The sequence below is a fragment of the Capra hircus genome, chromosome 1 (assembly GCF_001704415.2).
Source record: "Capra hircus breed San Clemente chromosome 1, ASM170441v1, whole genome shotgun sequence".
Lineage (NCBI taxonomy): Eukaryota > Metazoa > Chordata > Mammalia > Artiodactyla > Bovidae > Capra > Capra hircus.
The window spans coordinates 50,216,014-50,237,931 of NC_030808.1; the positions used below are offsets into that span (position 1 = coordinate 50,216,014).

Sequence of the window (21,918 nt, forward strand, 5' to 3'; positions counted from 1 at the left end):
GCAATGCCAAAGAATGCTCAAACTACTGCACAGTTAAACTCATCTCACACACTAGTAAAGCAATGCTCAAAATTCTCTAAGCCAGCCTTCAGCAATAAGTGAACCATGAACTTCCTGATGTTCAAGCTGGTTTTAGAAAAGGCAGAGGAACCAGAGATCAAATTGCCAACATCCGCTGGATCATGGAAAAAGCAAGAGAGTTCCAGAAAAATATCTATTTCTGCTTTATTGACTATGCCAAAGCCTTTGACTGTGTGGATCACAATAAACTGTTGAAAATTCTGAAAGAGATGGGAATACCAGACCACCTGACCTGCCTCTTGAGAAATCTGTATGCAGGTCAGGAAGCAGGAGTTAGAACTGGACATGGAACAACAGACTGGTTCCAAATAGCAAAAGACGTATGTCAAGCCTGCATATTGTCACCCTGCTTATTTAACTTCTATGCAGAGTACATCATGAGAAACGCTGGGCTGGAGGAAGCATAAGGTGGAATCAAGATTGCCGGGAGAAATATCAATAACCTCAGATATGCAGATGACACCACCTTTATGGCAGAAAGTGAAGAAGAACTAAAAAGCCTCTTGATGAAAGTGAAAGAAGAGAGTGAAAAAGTTGGCTTAAAGCTCAACATTCAGCAAACAAAGATCATGGCATCCGGTCCCATCACTTCATGGCAAATAGATGAGGCAACAATGGAAACAGTGGCTGATTTTATTTTTCTGGGCTCCAAAATCACTGCAGATGGTGATTGCAGCCATGAAATTAAAAGACGCTTACTCCTTGGAAGGAAAGTTATGACCAACCTAGATAGCATATTAACAAGCAGAGACATTACTTTGTCAACAAAGGTCCCTCTAGTCAAGGATATGGTTTTTCCAGGGCTCATGTATGGATGTGAGAGTTGGACTATAGAGAAAGCTGAGCGCCGAAGAATTGATGCTTTTGAACTGTGGTGTTGGAGAAGACTCTTGAGAGTTCCTTGGACTGCAAGGAGAGCCAACCAATCCATTCTAAAGGAGATCAGTCCTGGGTGTTCATTGGAAGGACTGATGTTGAAGCTGAAACTCCAATACTTTGGCCACCTGATGCGAAGAGCTGATTCATTTCAAAAGACCCTGATGCTGGGAAAGACTGAGGGCAGGAGGAGAAGGGGACGACAGAGGATGAGATGGCTGGATGGCATCACGGACTCGACGGACATGGGTTTGGGTGGACTCCGGGAGTTGGTGATGGCCATGGAGGCCTGGGGTGCTACGGTTCACGGGGTTGTAAAGAGTTGAACACGACTGTGCAACTGAACTGAACTGAAATTCCTAGTATTTTTAAGTAATGGGATGCACTTGTTTTGAACTGGGTGAATTGTTAAGATACTGAAAGACTATACTGAAAATACTCAGAGAGACATCCAAACCAAGGTGTATGGTGCAGCAGTAATCCTGAACATCTACACTCCTCCAGACAAGCACCCTCTCCACAATTCTGTGAATGTAATCTGAAGCAAATCTTAAGAATAGTTCATACTACACTCTCAAAGTGATTTTCTACTGTCCTCCTGAAAGACTACTGTATTTTGAAGCATTATAGTATCTGTAAGTTGGTTTAGTCATAAGTATTTAATGGAGTGTATATCAGTAGTGAGGAATTTTTTTTTACCTTTATTGATTATGTGGTCTAAATTTACCATAACTTATTCATTTTCCAGAGTTCTCCTAAATCACATCAAAATTCCCATGTAAGAGTAGAGTCTAATAGTGCCCTTTAAATAATAATGCCTTTTTCTTTGCTGAAGCCTTTCTGTTGTCTCTGTGAACAATTCTGAAACTAGAATAGGGAAACTTTGTATTAACTTTTATTGCTGGGAAAATTCAAATGCTAACTATGAATATTTGTGAACATTTTTAGTAGATGGTCACATTAAAGGTCAATCAATTATATTTTTCCCTTCCTCTTTGAAAGTCTAAAAAGAAAAGAAGTCTTATACAATGCTTCACAAGCCCGCTCACACTATATTCTTCGCCTAATATCTATCATATTCTTTTATTTACCCCTCAGTGATTTGAAAGAGCTCTGTATATATTAGGATAGTGAACCTCTAATCTGTTTTAACAGTAGTGAAAAATTTTTTTCTTATTTTGTCTTTTAAATTTTTTAATAGCAGAAATTTTATTTTTAAAGAAGAGACTTTACTACTGATGGTTTTAAGCTTCTAATGAATAAATAAAATTAATTAGTATAATAAAAAGGCATACTAATCAATGGTTTCTTAAAAGGATCTTATCCTTTTTGCATAGCCTTACATGAAATCCTTTTTAGTTACTCCATTTCTTTCTGTTCACAGTATTAGGTTAGAACAAGTAAATGGAAAGCTAGAAAAGATTAACTAGGAAAGTAGGAAGTAGAAAGTAGGATGTGGACACAGAATTAACTGTATAGAATTTATTGTACAGTATAAAGAAAATCATTTATATAGAGGCAACTGTAAGAACTATGAAGGATGTAATCATCCTTTCAAGTTATAGGTTAGCTGATTTGAACGATTCCATCCCTTTATATTGATTTTAGTTATTCTCAAATTTTTCTGGAGCTATTTCAAATCCTGAAAGATGATGGTGTTAAAGTGCTGCACTCAATATGTTAGCACATTTGGGAAACTTGGCAGCGGTCACAGGAGAAAGGACAGTTTTCATTCCAACCCCAAAGAAAGGTAGTGCCAAAGAATGTTCAATCTACCACAAAATTGCACTCATCTCACACACTAGCAAAATAAAGATAAAAAATTTCCAAGCTAGGCTTCAATAGTACGTGAACTGAGAACTTCCAGATTTTCAAGCTGGATTTAGAAAAAGCAGGGGAACCAGAGATCAAATTGCCAACATCTGTTGGATCATAGAAAAAAAAAAACAAGAGAATTCCAGAAAAACATCTCCTTCAGCTTCACTGACTATGACAAAGCCTTTGACTGTGTGGATCACAACAAACTGGAAAATTCTTCAAGAGATGGGAATCCCAGACTATCTCCCCTGCCTCCCGAAAAACCTGTATGCAGGTCAAGAAGCAACAGTCAGAACCGGACATGGAACAATGGACTGGTTCCAAATTGCAAAAGGAGTACACCAAGGCTGTACACCTGCTTATATCTAACTTAGCATGCAGAGTATATCACATGAAATGCCAGGCTGGATGAAACACAAGCTAAATCAAGACTGCAGGGAGAAAAGTCAATAAACTCAGATATGAAGATGGAAATCCTTATGACAGCAAGCAAAGAGTAACTAAAGGGCCTCCTGATGAAGGTGAAAGAGGAGAGTGAAAAAGTTGGCTTCAAACTCAACAATCAAAAAGGAGGATCATGGCATCCAGTCAAGGAAACAGTGAGAAACTATTTTTGGGGGCTCTAAAATCATTGCAGATGGTGACTACAGCCATGAAATTAAAAGACGCTTGCTCCTTGGAAGAAAATCTATGACAAACCTAGATAGCATATTAAAAAGCAGAGACATTACTTTGTCGACAAAGGTCTGTATAGTCAAAGCTATGGTTTTTCCAGTAGTCGTGTATGGATGTGAGAGCTGGACCATAAAGAAGGCTGAGCACCAAAGAACTGATGCTTTTGAACTGTCGTGTGGGAGAAGACTCTGGAGTCCCTTGGACTGCAAGGAGATCAAACCAGTCAATCCTAGAGGAAATCAGTCCTGGATATTCACTGGAAGGACTGATGCTGAAGCTCCAATTCTTTGGCCACCTGATACAAAGAGTCAACTCATTAGAAAGACCCTGATGCTGTAAAAGGTTGAAGGCAGGAGGAGAAGAGGACAGCAGAGGACAAAATGTTTGGATGGCATCATCGACTCAACGGACATGAGCCTGAGCAAGCTCCAAGAGATGGTGAAGGACAGGGAAGCTCGGTGTGCTGCAGTCCATGTGGTTACAAGAGTCAGACACAGCTGAATGACTGAACTAAAACAACCCTTGTTTTCAGAACTTCAGAATATATGCTCTTTCCACCCCCTGTCCCATTTCCAATCCTTTTAAAATACAAAAGCTGGGCGCCTTGATTCCTGCCTGTATTATCATCAGTTCAGTTCAGTCACTCAATCGGGTCTGAGTCTTTGCGACCCCATGGACTGCAGCACACCAGGCTACCTCTTTCTTTGGGATATTATCATCACACCAGCCTATTTGTCTAACTAACAATTTCTCTTAAGTTCTTTAATACTGGTTGTTGATGAGCTGCCTTTAACAAACTGGAGTCCTAGAAACCAGGGCTCTAGAAATTTAAAGACCACATTTGATTCTTTTATGTGTCTACATACTCACCAATTTCTCCAAACCCTTTGCTTCATCAAATGATAAAATGTTCTTCTTTATTTTTCTGACAAAATTTACAGAATTCTTTAGCACTTAGAATAGGAGACGAATAACTATCACAAAGAACAGAGAAATCTAAATTTGCAATTTTAACAGAAAATCCTGAGAGAAAAGGCCCGAGAAGTAAAGTAGTCAAAAGCTCATCTCAGCATGCTCAGCAATTACCACAAATAATCGAGGACTCATTGTATTTTAGTCACTCTTCATTTTATCCACACCTTTTAAAGAGAGATTTTGTAAAAGCCTTATTAATAAGATCCATTATTATGGAAATAGGAAAACATCTGGTAAGAAACTTCAAACCCTGCCAAGCTATTATTAAAAACAGGATAAGAGAAAATCTCTCCAGTCACTAATAAGATGAGCGTTCTGACAATCTCAGCGATAATCAAAGTCAAATGTATAGCATTTCTAAGAAGATTTTTACTTAATGAATTTTCATGTCTGAACAAGGTAGATACAAGTATTATAAGGGTGATTAAAAGGACAACATTTCTCTAAATATGTGAAAATTAATGAAGGACACTGATAAAACTTATCAAAGAAAATATAATATTCTAAGTAAAATATTCTAATAAAATAGAATTAAAATAAAACATTTTATTTTCATTCCAACTATTCCTTTGGTTATTCTTTACTCATAGTCATTTGTAAACATAACCAAATCAAGATTTTAACAGCCCATGCAGTATATTATTCAGAAGATATCCATTACAGAAATATTTATACACACACATACCCATGTGTTATTTGTAATGTCTAATTTAATATTTAAGTAATTACCAAATGCCTAATATGTTTAAATAATGGGATGGTCTTGATGTTAATTGGGTGAATTGCTAAGATATTAAAAGGGTATATTGAAAATGCTCGGACAGACATCTGAATGAATTGTGTTGTCTATTTTGGAGTACCGCACCATTGTTCCTTTTTAGATAACAAATGCTTACATGAGGAACATGGTATAAGAGTACTAATATGGTCATTTCATGCTTAGACTGCTTATCCACAGTTGCACTTCAAGAAATCTCAATACGTAGGAATTCAGGGAAGAATTTGTAGTGAAAAAGAAAAGTGCTTCCAAGTTGATCTACAGACTGAATGCAATCCCAATTAAAATCCCAGCAAGTAATATTTTACATATTGTTAAACTGATTCTGAAGTTTAGATAGAGACAAAAGACCCTAGGCAATAGAGCAAAGGAGGACAAAGTTGGAAGGCCAACACTGCTTGACTTCAAGACCCACCAAAAAGCTACACTAATCAAGATTCTGTGATATTGGCAGAAGAACAGACAAATACATTAATGGAACAGAAATAGATCCTCCAAAATACAGTCAACTGATCTCTGACATTAGAGCAAAAGTAACACAATGTAGTAAAGATAATCTTCTCAACAACTGGCGCTAAAGAACAGGACAGCCATATGCAAAAAATTCTAGACATAGACCTTATTCTTCCACAAAAATTAACTCAAAATAGGCCACAAACCTAAATGTAAAATGCAAAATTATACAACTCCTAGAAGATAATATGGTAGAAGTCCCATATTAAAAGATGAGATGACTTTGATGATCACTTTTTAGATACAACACCAAAGTTGCCATCCATGACATCATTAAAATGAAAACTTTCTATACTGTGAAAGAAATTATCAAGTAAATAAAAAATGCCACAGACTAGAAGAAAATCTTTGGAAAATATATGTCTGAAAAAAGACTGTTATCTAAAATATACAAAGAACTCTTAAAACTCAACAATAAGAAACTAACAATCAGATTTTTCAAATGAGCCAAAGACCTTATCAGATATCACACTAAAGATAATACAGATGGAAAAATCACTATATGAGAAGATGCTACACATCATATGTTATCAGGGAAATGTAAATTAGAACAACAATGAGATATCACTATGAAATCCAAACCACTGACAACATCAAATGCTGATAAGGAGGTGGTAAAAACAAAAATCTTATTCTTCTTTGGAAGAGTTTGGTGGTTTCTTACAAAACTGAACATACTCTTAACATACAATGTAGCAATCATGCTCCTTGATATTTACCCAAAGGAGTTAAAAACCCATGTTCACACAAAAAAGTGCATATAGATGTTTATAATTGTTTTATTCATAATTGCCAAAACTTGTAAGCAACCAAGATGTCCTTCAGTAGGTGAATGGGTAATAGACAAACTGTAATACAACCAAATAATGGAATATTATTAGTGCAAAAAGAAATGAGCCACATTGAGCTAGGAAAGGACATAGTGGGAATTTAAATGCATACTACTACGTGAAAGAGCTTCCCTGGTGGCACAGAGGTTAAAGAGTCTGCCTGCAAAACGGGAGACCCAGGTTCAGTTCCTGGGTTGGGAAGATCCCCTGGAGAAGGAAATGGCAACCCACTCCAGTATCCTTGCCTGGAGTATCCTCATGGACGGAGGAGCCTGGCGGGCTACAGTCCATGGGGTTGCAAAGAGTGGAACACGACTGAGCGACTACATGTTCAAGCTCACATTCAAGTGAATGAAGCTAATCTGAGAAGGCTACATATGGTATTAGTCCAACCATAATAACATTCTGGAAAAGGCAAAGCTATTAAGACAGTAAAAAGAGCAATGGTTGCTGGAGGGGTTGGTGGGTAGATGAATAGGCAGAACACAGGGTTTTTAGGGCAGTGAAAATACTCTGCATGATACTATACTTGACACTATACATTTCTGCAAACTTATAGAATATACAGCACCACAAGTAACCCTACTGTAAACTATGGACTTTAGACAGTAATGATGTGCCAATGCAGGTTCATCAGTTATGACAAATGTATGAGTCTGGAGCGGGGTGTTGATAATAGGGGGAGGCTACCCATGTGTGGAGAGGCAGGGGGAACATGAGAAATCTGTGTACATCCCCCTCAATTTGTCTGTGAACCTAAAACTGCTCTAAAAGTCTTCCAAAAAAACAAAAACCAATCAAAGAAAGAAAAGTCATCTCAAAGGAAAAATTCTGCATTTCTTCCTCTAGGAACAGTAACAAGAAATAAGCACCTTGCTAACTTACTAAAAATATGGATATTACATTTGTGTGTAAACTGAGGTTTACTATTTTACATTACTATTATTATTTACATTCCACTAATAGCTTCTGTAAATTTTTTAGATATTACAAATTACGAGCAATGAAGAGGAGGAAAATGGTTAGAAAGTTACACATGGAGGAATATTGACTCGATTAAGAGCTAACATCTCTTTGAGGTTTGACAGGGAGATAGTCAATAAAACTGCCAATAGGGTCTACTTTAAAGAAGTGCAAACAGCCTCACAAGTGGAATAACCCCAAGGGCCCTCTCCATTAAAATGTTAAACATTATTAACTACTTAGAGTTATACTGCTTCTCCCTGAAGTGCCTTTTAGAAGAGGGACATAATCTCCTAGCCTGTGACCAGCCTCCATAAACCTAAAATTTCTTTGAAGTTTGATATTTTACTTTAAACATTTATATGAGTTTTGCATTCTGATCCCAATATACATGTGATATTAATTCAAAGCTATGGTTCCACTGTCTGTGTGCAACTTCCCCTTAAATCCTGTAGCAAAATGTAAGCTTTAAGAAGTATGTCACGTTGATTATAGTGGCTTCTTATGCCCTTTGGTTCATTCAGCTGCATAACCAATTTTGAGAAGTCAGGGAAGAGTGACATATAATTCAGAAATATTTCCATAAAAATGGCTAAGGAACAAGAACATCCTGGGAATTAAGGGAATTCTATCTAGCCACTGAAAAATGCCCTTATGTGAAAGCCCTAATGCTTGCAAACTACAGTTGCTACAGTTGCTTTGAACAATAAGCAACTGCTATTTAGTTACTTAAGTTCTTCATCCTACTTGAGAGAATATGTACTGGATTGTTTCTTAAAATTAATTTTATTTAATTAGGTATAGTTGATTCACAATGTTGTGTTAGTTTCTGCTATATAGCAAAGTGAATCAGTTATACATATATCCACTGTACTTAATCATTTGAATATACTTCTGTAGAAAATAAGACTGTTGTAAATTTATCTAAATTATTTAGTCCTTAAGATAATATTTCAGCAGATATGCTGGCAACTTTGCATTTTCTGAGTTTTAAACCTACAAGGTAGTTGTACTATAGGAGAGCTTGGACCATAATGAAGTCTTGAGCACCGAAGAATTGATGCTTTCAAATTGTGGTGCTGGAGAGACTCTTGAGAGTCCCTTCGACTGCAAGGAAATCAAACCAGTCAATCCTGAAGGAAATCAACCATGAATATTCATTGGAAGGACTGATGCTGGAGCTCTAATACTTTGGCCACCTGGTGCGAAGAACTGACTCATTGGGAAAGATCCTGATGCTGGGGAAGATTGACAGGAGGAGGAAAAGGGGGTGACAGAGGATGAGGTGGTTGGATGGCATCACTGATTCAATGGACATGTGTTTGAGCAAACTCTTGGAAACAGTGAAGAACAGGGAAGTCTGGGGGGGTGCTGCTGTCCATGGTATTGCAGAGTCAGACATGACTTAGTAACTGTACACTAAGTCACTGTACTTAGTGACTGTTAGTACAACAAGGTAGTTGTACAGTAAGTTTAATGTGGCCGATGACATCATAATTATGTATACATTAATAAAGAAATACAGCCGACCTCTTGCCAAACCAATCCCGTTGTAATGTCTGTTTCTTTCTAAACAATGACACATGATAGTATCTAAAAGAAAAAATACTTCTATAGGCATCTCAAAAATACTAATATTTAATTCTCAGAAGTACAGCAATAATTGTAGGAGTCTTGCTAAGTCGCTTTAGTTGTGTCCGACTCTGTGTGACCCGATAGACGGCAGCCCACCAGGCTCCCCTGTCCCTGGGATTCTCCAGGCAAGAACCCTGGAGTGGGTTGCCATATCCTTCTCCAATGCATGAAAGTGAAAAGTGCAATGAAGTCGCTCAGTCGTGTCTGACGCCTAGCAACCCCATGCACTGCAGCCCACCAGGCCCCTCTGTCCATGGGATTTTCCAGGCAAGAGTACTGGAGTGGGTTGCCATTGCCTTCCCTGGTAGGAGTCTTGAATAACACTGTATAAAGAAAAATGTTAATAATAACTGATACTTAATGTTTACTATGTACCAGCACTGTTCTAACGGCTTTACATGAATTAACTCATTGAATCTCAACCCTAACGTCTTCACAGGCAAGGTCACTGAGGCATAGGGAGTTAAATAACCAATGGATGGCACACAGATACTAAGGAGCAGAACTGGAACATGAACCCAGAGTGCTGGATGCCAGGGACCATAGCTCTCTTAAGGACTGTATAGTTAACAGGGTCACCGCTGATAACTCAATGAAAAAATTGAAAAACAAAACTTTCCCAAAGGCCTACACTGTGTGCTAGGCACTATGCAAGTCTCTGAGAATGAAAAGAAGAGCAAAGCATGCCTTGCAGGGCTCACAGTCTACACCATAGGAGGCCAACTCAAAACTAAGTCCAAGATCAAGTGCTTGCCTCCTCACACATTCAAACTACTTCTGAGGAATGTGTGACAGGGTCTTCAAGGTCCCCTATATCATATTACACTTGGACAAGGTAGTTTTTTCCTTTGATATTCACATATTAATAAAGAAAATGCTACTCATTTGCATGGAGAGCTTTAAGAAAATGAGCAAACAGAATGCAATTACATGGCAAACAATAACCTGCGACTGTGGACTGCTTACTGTCATTCAGGACTTTGCCTGTGCTGCATGGGAGGAGATAAGAACCGCTAGCATGCATCAGTGTCATTTTTCTTAGATGAGTCTGTCCCATGGGTTGGAGGATGCTTGCATCTCTGACCCCAGCCACTAAATGTCAGTGGTTCCCTTGATCTCTCGGTCATTGTGACAATGAAAGTATCCCCACGTATTTCTGAATACCTTCAGGAGGTAGAACTCACTCATACTTGAAAACCATGGTCTACATTTCAAATGTCTGGCTATTTTTGAATTTCACTTTCATTGTAAATTTTGTCCTTACTAAGGTCCAGCATGGACTTGAGCCCTGTGGTTGGAATCTAAGTCACATTAAAAAGGTCATACTACCCTAAGAACACTGCAAAATCACTGTGATCTATACACATGAACTCTTTGCTCAGAATAGGAGTACTATGGATCCTTTCTTCACATTAGGAAAAGGAAGAATTAAATGATATATTACGTTTTCAATCAGCAATATGTATTTTAATTAGAGACGGGAGCATTAGGAGGATGTATTAAAAAAGATAAAGGAATAATAATTCCTTTGACCTCTGGTCACACCTGATTTTCCTCTTACCTGGTCACTCACTAAAATTTTAAATATTGTTTAAAGATAATATAATGTTTAAGACCAAGGAAACTAATCTCAGTTCATATACTAGGTCAGTCTATCAATCTATTTGTACCAAAGCTTCATTTGTTTGTAATTTATGTATTTTGTGAATAGTATGTTTTGTCAAAGTAATTGCTAAGGAACTGTGGAGATTCTTTACACCTCTGGCAAAATGAAACAAAATTCTGACCTAGCAACAGATACCTTTTCTTAGCTTTGATCTGACTAAAGTCAGATAGGATTTGATCTTACCAATCACACCCTGGACGACTTTCTCTAAGGGCTCACTCAGATCCAATTATCCTAGAAATTCAGACAGCTCGAGAACTGAAGCAATGGTACAATTTCAAGTAGAACCTAAAACAGCTTCTAGTGAAAGTCATAAAATAGAAAGGCAACTAACACACTATATCATAGATTTATAGGTTCTTCTTGCTTCTGCAAGATTAGCATTACTAAATAAACTTATAAAACAAACAATAAAGATACATTCTATATGTTCAGTATGCTGCTACTTATAAATTCCAGCTGCAGATATCACCATGACAACAGGAATATACACACAGCTAGGCTCTCTACGCTTTGATAGAAGCATTACTAATTTGAAGAATGTAATATGCTTCAGACAGACTGCAACAATTTCACAATATAGTTGTAAAAGAAGGGAAAGGTGAAGAGTATTTGAAATGGCAGATAAAAGAGAATTAATTCCTTATGCTGGACAATGACTGACAGTCACTCATGGAGTTGAGAGAATGAAATGTTTTTAAAATGAGTAACTTAAAGAATGAGGCAACAGAATGATAACAGAGTGGAAGAAAATCAAGTAGGAGAGCTATTGTGTGAAAATGATCTGTGGTATTTGTTTATAACCTCAGCTGAAGACAGAACTGCATAAAATCTGTAATTTGGTATTTTGCACAGATATAGCCAAGTCTTCAGACTGGAGTGAAAAAGATGCTTAAAATCAGGCCACTGCCCTCACAGACCATGTGAACATGCACGAGCATTTATTATTTCACTTAATATATGTCTAGGTACTAAGAAACACAAAGATAAATAACATATTGGCACTGGCCTTAAGAACAATCTAAAGCAGAAGACAGTCCTCTGAATAAAACATAACAATTTAGTGTAACTCTTGAAATGAAAGTACCTATAAAGTGCTATTGGAACATAATACCATAACACTGTTTTTCCCAATTATTCAGAAAGAACTGATGCTTGCAGTTACAGTAAAATTCAGGTTTTATTGAAAATAAAGTGGCAGTGATTTATGAAATATTATAAAATTCACAATCTGTTTAACTGACAAGAGACAGGCCAGTGCACATAAATACATATAACTGAAACATGATTACTCAATTTAAAAACAAATAATTTTAAGTTCTTTAAGTTTCTTCAATCTAATTGTGCCTGGAAAGTAAAGAAATGATGCTGACTGGAGTGACAGATTTGTTCAACAACACTGCTGAGTTCTGGGACAATAAAGTCTGAGAGCAGCACCAGTCTTCTCTTTTTTGGGGTAAACTCCTTGGAAGGAAAGTTATGACCAACCTAGATGGCATATTCAAAAGCAGAGACATAACTTTGCCAACAAGGTCCGTCTAATCAAGGCTATGGTTTTTCTAGTGGTCATGTATGGATGTGAGAGTTGGACTGTGAAGAAAGCTGAGCACCGAAGAATTGATGCTTTTGAACTGTGGTGTTGGAGAAGACTCTTCAGAGTCCCTTGGACTTCAAGAAGATCCAACCACTCCAATCTAAAGGAGATCAGTCCTGAGTGTTCACTGGAAGGACTGATGCTGAAGCTGAAACTCCAGTACTTTGGCCACCTCATGCAAAGAGTTGACTCATTGGAAAAGACTTTGATGCTGGGAGGGATTGGGGGCAGGAGGAGAAGGGGACAACCGAGGATGAGAGGCTGGATGGCATCACTGACTCAACGGACGTGAATCTGAGTGAAGTCTGAGAGTTGGTGATGGACAGGGAGGCCTGGTGTGCTGCTATTCATGGGGTCGCAAAGAGTCGGACACGACTGAGTGACTGAAATGAATTCAATTGAAAGAGAAGATCATTGTCAAAATTCCTCAGCTCCCTCAACAGAAAGTTCACCAGCATGCCAGAGAACACAACATGCATGGTTTGAGAGTGCGTGAAAGACCAGGGAAAACCACCAGTCACCTTTGACTGTTCTGTGCTCATTTTATTTTACCAGTGATTCCCTTCAATTGTCAGTGCCACCACTGAAACAAAGCTCCAGCTTCAACTTAATTCAGTGGAAATCAGGCTGACACCACAACCTTTCCCAAACTCATGTAGGGTAAATACCATTTCCTCCCAACCAGTAAGGTGTACAAAGTTCTTGAAAGAATTACTTTTATGGCCCTTTTCCCCGTCCTCTGACATGAATCACTGAAAGTAGAAAGCCCATTTAGTAAAGAAAATTGAAAATGCCTTTTTCCTAGCTAGAAAACATTACCATCTAGTTCACTAGAACTACTTCAGCTGTTGTACTTGTCTCAGATACTTTTCTGTCATCCCCTATTATCCATGCATTCAATAAGCATTCTTTAAATGCTTTAAAGTGTCCTAGATCTGGAGATGGAAATGTTTTTCTTAAAGGGCCAGATGATAGTAAATATTTTAGGCTTTGCAAACCAAGAGGCAAAATCAAGGAAATTACATAGGTAACTAAAAAATCATTTATATATATAACCATTTAAAATGTAAAATCATCATTAGCTCACAGGAAAACAAACACAGGCCACAGATTAATGATTTTAGTGCTAGATCAGTCAAATATTCAGACCAAGCTAAAACCATTAGGTTCCTAAATTAAAAGGAAAAGTCTTTTGCAATAAGACCTAGCTTCTTCTAATAAGAACCTGGAGGAATGATCTAATAATGCTGTGTAAAAAAATTATCTACTGGTTATTAAGTATTTCTATTATATCTATCTATAATAAATATTTTGATATATATAGAAATGTTCTACATCTGTACAGTTCGACACTGTAGCTGGTAGACACAAGAGGCTCTTAAGCATTCCAAATATGTTGAGTGTGACTGAAGGACAAAATTTTTAAATTTATTAAATCTTAATTAGAAACATTTACATTGCCACATACAATGAGTATATTGGAAACAAACATAATAATTACTTATACATCTAATTAGGAGGGCCTAAATGAATTAGTTAGGTTTTCAGTGACCAATTAGGGCGTAAGTAACTTTATAGGTTAATGCCAACAGATCACAATTCAAATTATTTTTAATTTCTGGTTATTCATGATGTACATTGTATTATGAAACTGAAAAGACCTGTAGAAGACAGGTACCTATGCACTATCAAGTACAACTTGTGTGACATGTTCCAAAAAGGACAAAAGAGGTATATTGCATGATGGCGCACAACTGAAGGTTTAAGTATCAGGAATACAAGACCTGGAATACAGCACCAATTCTGCTTAAAGTATTACTTGGCTCTTAGGCAAGTCATTGCACCTCCTCCGTCAATGGCCTCCTTTGTAAAACAGCACATTAACAGTAGCTTCTCTACTGGGTTGGTGTCATGATCGAATGAGATCAAAGATTTAAGAACCTAGAACACTGTAAGCTCACTGAAATCATAAATGCTACTACTTTATTTTACTTCATTAAAGTAATACTATATGACAAATATTTTAGGATACAGTCCACAATCTGACTTGGTAGAAACCATTTCATCATATTGCATGTGAGAGAGCTACATATGAAGTGTTGGTTATCACTGCATTTTTATCCAGCAGACATAACTGAATTCTGGCTCTACAAATTTCTAATGCAGCACATCACAAGCCTAGGCTGAGCCTCATTTCCTTATCTGAAAAATGAGAAGGGTATCTTCCTCTTCAAGTTGAGAGAATGAAAGGTGTGAGAAGTTTTATTCATATACATATTAATACTGGTAGAAAATACTGATTAAGAGTTCATGTTAAAATTTAAGTCTCAATTCCCTGTTTCAGTTAGAGCTTTTTGTTTCTTGTTCATCCTTTAGGTAGGGCTACTGAGGAACTGAGGAATAATTACTTCCTTTCTTCCATCTCTTGGGCCAGAGGGACCACAAACTTCAAAACAATATAGTTGTCAGCATTAAAAGACAGAATCAAGAGTAGTTTCTCTTAAATTATAACATTTCAATGAAAAAACAGTGAGGTGAAGAATAAAAATCATCTTATTCCAAAGCAAACTTTGAGAGTAGCCATTCTGGTGGTGGTAATATTATCTCCATATGCAGAAATTTGAGAGAAGGACTGAAATATCTACGTGACCATGTGTAAAACAGATAGCTAGTGGAAAGCTGCTATGCAACAGGGTGCTCAGCCTAGTGCTCTGTGATGACCTAGAGGGGCAAGATGGGGGGAGGGGTGGGAAGGAGGCTCAAGAGTGGGGAGGATATATGTTTACTTAAATTTGATTCACACTGTTGTACAGCAGTGACCAATACAACTTTACAAAGCAATTATCCTCCAATCAAAAACAGAGTAAAAATAAATCCTAAGGACAAGGACTTGGTAAGCATGGAACACTGGAACACAAAATGCAGGAGGGCCAAGAAATAAACATTGACATAGCCCTAAAGAAGCAGTAACCCCCCAGTCACCTCATCCGTTTCCTGTACGAGGTGTCTCCCTAACTCAGAGACCCAGACGCATATGGCAGACATGGTCTGGCGCCACCACACATTCCCATCACTCTACCTACACAGATGGCAAACAGGCTGCATATCACCTGCCATATCCTAACAAATCAGAGCAGAGGTTCTACAAGGCTGTTCAGGCCAAGTCTGAACCCAGCAGGGATGAGGACCATGCCTGATTAGCCATGCCTGCCCTGAGTCAGAAGGAAGGGGGCCACCTTCATACTGTTTGTGCCAACCCTTTCATACCGCTCGTTACCATTTCTCTAATTTTAAGAGCAAATATCACTCAATCACTTCTGAGTGTAAGCTGAATTTCATGTATCTTTTTATACAGAGAATAGCCTGATAGCTCAGAGTCCAGTTCTCTGGATCATTACATTTTTCGTTTGTTAATTACTCAACTGGCATTCTGGTTCACTGACTAGTCCCTGTGGGCTTGTCTGCATAAACTGGGTAGTAGCATCCATTCCCAGTGAACTGACAAAGTTAATTTCCTGAGAGAGCAATATTGATAAGCAAACCCCAGACTATGGTAACTTCACAAAGGTAATATCATCACTTCTAATTTTAATAATTTCCTTTCTTCAATTTTCTCCTCGGATATGTTACTGCCAGTCTCAGATGATGTTTAATTCTATACGAAGGCTCTCACCATCTCTCACTTTGGAGTTTAAAACCAGGAAGAGCACTGAGAGTCGTTTAGCTCTTTCTCGCCCAATGATTCCATCAGCCTTTCAACATTACTTGTATCTTCACCTTTCTTTTGATTCCGGAATCTTTCTTTCTCACACCCAAGCAAACTCAGTCCTACCCTACTTGTGACAGCATCATTTCTTTTTCATGTCCACACAACACATGAAAAAACCCTGTATTTCCTAGTTTACCTTTCGAACATTTGCCAACCGATTCATCATCAAGGACTCTTCCCGGTCATCATCATCGTCCAAGTCCAGCATCGGCATTCCAAAGGGGTCGATGATGCTACAGCACCTGGATCCTTCATCCCTCGGATCAAAGGGGTCCACAATGATGGGCTCTGTTCCTTTTATCTCGCAGCGACAGAATGGGCAGCCCTGGCCGTCTGACTCCTGAACAAACACAAAAATTATACTGATTGGTCTCTGTTCAAAAATAAAACAGACAGGGGCCAACTATAGAAAAACTATACAACTATAAAAAAAGAAGTTAGGGGGAAAAAAGAGCGTTTTGAGATAGGCAGTGAGGTTGAGGGAAGGTCAATCTTGAAGGTGGTGGAGTAGAACACAGAGCCAATAAAATAAATGCTCATTATTTCAAACTTTCAAAGAAAAATTTCTTTAACAAAACCTTTGATTTGCCAAAGAAAAAGAGCCTAGCTTTACTGAATGTTCATTTACAATTTTAATGCATCAAAACTTTACAGTCCTGCAGAAAACTCAAAATTGACTCATATCCCTCATTACCAAAAGGCAGTAGTCCTAATTAAACATTTGATAGAAAGGACATTTTGATGAAAATTTCTATCATAAAAAAAGTGGTAGTACCAGTTGGAACAATACATTTCAAAGTCAATTCTGAAAAAAGTTCCTGTGCACATAACTATGGCTAAATATTTCCATTTTGATTGCTGAGGTCTTTTGAAGTCCTGATTTATAAGCAATCAGTGGGAAAAATTAAGTTTATATTTAGAAGTCACAATTGTCTTAACAGCTGGTCACCCTGACACAGCCCATATGGAATGTAGTAATATGTGAGTTAACACATTTTGCCCCTCATTTTGCTTCCAACGTAGATACTGCAAAAAGATCTGTGCAAATACTTTGTGGCCAGAAATTCATTTATGAGTTAATTACTGAAGTTTTCAGAAAATCTCCCAATTTCACTTTTTAAAAACTAACTACATTAAGAATTCACAATTGGTAGGAAAATATGATGACTGTTTTCTCGCCCTGCAGATAAGGCTGACTTTTACAGACGGAAGGCATATGACATTCACCACCATCTTTTTGTTTCTGTATTATACCCTGACTTTAGTACTTTATTACTGTAAAAACAGTACAAATACAAGATCATATTAAAGGCAGAAATGACATGAATGAGCATCATTTTAGAGATAAGACTATGAATAAAAAGGGCTAACATCTTTAAAGAAACCATTCAGTACTTAAGACTGTCCTATCTGCTTGGTACGATGGGAACGTGGTGATCTACCTGCCCTCCCGTGATGCTCTAATCAATGGTGGAGTAACACTCTCACTCTCCTCTCTCAGGACGAGTTAGTATACACTCTGTGTCAGATTCTGTGGTAGATTTCTGTGGTGGGTCTATTCTTTCCCAAGCCTTACTCTGATTAACAAACCGAACATCTCCTTTCCCAAACAAATTGTCAAAACAAGAAAAACAAATGTTCGTTGGATTGGTTAATTAAAAAAACAAAACAAAACAAAACTACAATTCTTTATTCATCGACTGCTTATGTAATTTGGGAAAGAAACTTGGAATGGTAAAGAGCTGAAGAGATATAGACAGGTTATTACAAAATTCTCTGATGGTTACTGCCACATGTGCTCAGGTCTGCTGGGCTTCAAGGCAATTCAATTATCTGCTCCATCATTTTACAGATAATAAAACTGTTACTTAATTCTCCCATCTTATACTGATATTTTCTAACACAGGAGCAAATATTTAAGGAAAACTCAACCTTTCTCCTATCTTTTGATAATAAGAAGTGTAAGTACATATTCAATACAGGTTATCATCCAGGTATAATCCCCTCATTATAAAAGTCAAAAGGGGTTCATATTGTGTTCCTGCAGGGAATTTTCCTACAGATCTACATAAGAAAATTTCAAATAGATAGTTCTAATATGAAAGAGCAAGATGCAAAAGAACTAATGTTCTCCACATCTTTAATGCATGAATGATGGAAACTGGTACTCTGGGCCCTAAGTAGAGCAATACAAATCGACAGTAACTAAAACAGTATGGAACTGCATGAAGAGACACATAGGTCACTGGAACAGAACAGAGCCTAGAAATGAACCCATGGATATATACGGTCAATTAATTTACAACAAAGAAGCCAAGAATATACAGCGAGAAAAGGGCAGTCTCTTCAATAAATGGTGTTAGGAAAATAAGAGAGTCACATGGCATAAATAAATTAATAAAGACTGGACTATTACCTTATACCATATATAAAAATTAACTTAAAATGGATTAAAGAATTGAAAGTAAGAACTGAAACCATAAAACTTCTAGATAGAAGAAAATTTAAGTGGTAAGCTCCTTTACATAGAACTTGGCATGAATTTTTTAACCTGACACCAAAACTGAAAGCAGCAAAAGCAAAAATAAACAAGTGAGATTACATCAAACTAAAAAGGTTCTGTATGGCAAAGGAAACCATCAACAGAATGAAAAGATAACCTACTGAATGGAAGGAAATATTTGCAAGTGACATCCAAAATATATAAAGAACTCATACAACTCAACAGGAAACAAAAGACAAAACAAACTACTAACAATCTGATTAAAAAATGGACAGATCTGAATAGACATTTTTTCAAAGACATATACATGGCAAACAGGAACATGAAAAGATATTCAGTGTTACTAATCATCAGGGAAATGCAAACCACAGTGATATATCCCCTCACATCTCTCGGGTGGCTATTATCAAAAAGACTAGAAATAACAAGTGTCGGTGAGGATGTGGACAGAGAAAACCCTTGTGTACTGCTGACAGGAATGTAAATTAATGCAGGCACTATGGAAAATAGTATGGAGGTTCCTCAAAACAATTAAAAATAGAACTAACATACAATCCATCCAAATCCCACTTCTGGATATTTACCTGAAGAAAATGAAAACACTAATTAGAAAAGATAGATGCACATCCTGTGTTCACTGCAGCAATACTTATAGCGGCAAAGATATGGAAACAACCCAAGTGTCCTTCAATGGACACAAACTGTGGCATGCACATACATGGAATATAATTTCGCCATAAAATAGAACAAAATCTTGCCATTTGCCACAAGATGGGTGGACCTCAAAGGCATTATGTAAGAAATAATCCAGAGAAAGACAAATACAATATGATCTCTGTTGCACATGAAATCTAAAGATCAATTAACTCAAAAGAAAAGTCAAGTTCAGATACAGAGAACAGATTGGTGGTTGCCAGAGATTGAGAGTGGGCGATGGGGGAGTAGGCTGTGGGGGAAATGCGTATACAGCTTTTTTCTTTAATTTAAGGAAGCTAAATGCCACTAAGTAAACAATTAAAGTATAAAACAGCTGATTTTCTCTGTGTCTTTAATGCATGAAGGGTGGAAAGCAATACTCTGGGGCCTACGTAGACACTTCATTCATTTAGACATTTTTTTAAAAGTATTAGAAATTTCCAAACATAAACAGAAGCACAGAGAAAAGTGTAATAAATCTGTATGTACCTATCTCCCAACTTCAACAATTATCAATTAATGCTCAATCCTGTTTCAGCTATAAATTGTTCTCTTGCTCCCTCCAGCCTTGGATAACCTTGAAGTAAATCCTACACTTCACATAAAGTGAAATGAAGCCGCTCAGTCGTGTCCAACTCTTTGCGACCCCATGGACTGTAGCCTACCAGGCTCGTCTGTTCATGGGATTTTCCAGGCAAGGGTGCTGGAGTGGGTTGCTATTTCCTTCTCCAAGGGATATTCCCAACCCAGGGATCGAACCTGAGTCTCCCACATTGTAGGCAGACGCTTTACCATCTGAGCCGCCAGGGAAGCCCTGGTGACATGGCTTACACGTCACATAAATCATTTATAAACGTTTTAGTATAAGCACCTAGAAAACAGGAAATCTTTTAAGACCTAACATACAGTTATCATAACTACAATTAATCTAGCCAATCTAAATAATTAAAGTCATTATTACTTTTGAGCACAGTGGCTAGAATGAATAAGCAACTGCATCCCCTACAAAGGATTCCTTAGAACCTCCAAGGTCAGTCTGCATGTTGTCTGGTTAAAGATAACTTCCAGTTTACATGATCTATTTCCTGATAAAGGATAACTGAAAAGATTGTGTTTGGAAAGAGGAGAAAGTGATATGCAATAACAGTATCTTGATGGTACAAGAAAGACTGGGAACAGTTCATCTAAAACTGAACTTAGGTTTTTGGCCATCTTTCCTACCTTCAAGAATAATGCTATACAAATGTGAGAGTAGCTGCTTTATGGGTATATGCCACAAAATATATTTTCTGTTAAGTTTTATCTTTGTTGAGAGTTTACATTAATTACTACAATCAAAATCCAGCTGCAATGTACTTCAATTTTCATTTGCAAACAGAGATCACACACCTTGCCTCTTCCAAAATGACTTCATCCACTACTTTCTCTACAAACTGACTACTGTCATATGAAAATTAGGCTTGACCATATTCTCAAATTTGGTACTCAAATTCTCAAATTTTGGTGCTATTTCAGTACTTCACCCTTGTTTCGTCAGATGGTTGATTACACACAAAGAGTGTCTTCAACAGACATAAAAATTATCAGAATTGCACCTTAATAATTAAAATAATGCTTCTGTCAACATACACTTAACGTAAGATGGTAAAACATATGTTAATGAAGAAGAACCAATAAATAACTCCTTCTATCAGCTCCAAAAAATTTACATAATGAGAAAGTTAAGAGGAAGTACTTGGACTCCATCCATTCTGATTTACTCAGTAGATTTCACTTCCTCAAATAAATCCTACCAAACCAAAAGAGACAGAAAGTTAACAGCCAGTTCTACATTCTCTGAAACTATGTAAGATGCTCATGATAAAATTCTAAGGTTCATTTGGCAACAATAAATACTGCAAGTTTATATATCAGTCACCTTCCATATTCTTTGGTTAAATATTGTTCAGATCTATATTATCTCTCACATACTTTCTTTTATTTTTTAAAGGTAAATATAATATATAGTATAATTTATTTTGCTCTCTGGATGATTAATTATTTGGAGGCATACTTTAAGGTCAATCACTTCATGCCTTCCTGCAAATACAGTATAAAATGAGGGTCCCAGAAAATACATAGTACTTCATGAGTCCCATTTTGGAATGCATTTTATATTTTTACTTTATGTGCGTTTGTTTCCCATCTTGGTAACTTCTAATGTATATTACCGTGCTATGCTTCACATGGATTAGAAGCTACCATAAATCTTTTTTTTTACAACGTGAAACAACTGTAAAAAAAATAACTAACCAAGTAGATAAATACACATATATATACTGACAGTACCTTGGGTACAGGCTAAGCATTTTCAGAGCACAATATATTTCACAAAAACTCAGCAAATTCTTGTTATAAAGAATGAGGGCTTCCCTGGTAGCTCAGTGGTAAAGAATCTGCCTACCAATGCAGGAGACACAGGTTCAAGCCCATCCACCACAACTCCTGAGCTTGTGCTCTAGATCCCATGCCCTGCAACAGCTGAAGCTCACACACCCTAGACCCCC

The 21,918-nt window shown here is 37.3% G+C and overlaps 1 protein-coding gene across 9 annotated transcripts in view; it reads right to left on the bottom strand.

Annotated features, from left to right (window-relative positions):
* Window positions 1-21,918, bottom strand: part of CBLB (Cbl proto-oncogene B) — a 222,574-nt gene that overhangs the window by 59,440 nt on the left and 141,216 nt on the right. For all 9 annotated transcript variants that reach the window (XM_018062089.1, XM_018062245.1, XM_018062197.1 and 6 more), the window contains exon 10: window positions 16,310-16,513. In XM_018062089.1, coding sequence (XP_017917578.1) covers window positions 16,310-16,513 — 204 coding nt within the window. The remainder of the gene's footprint in view (window positions 1-16,309; window positions 16,514-21,918) is intronic.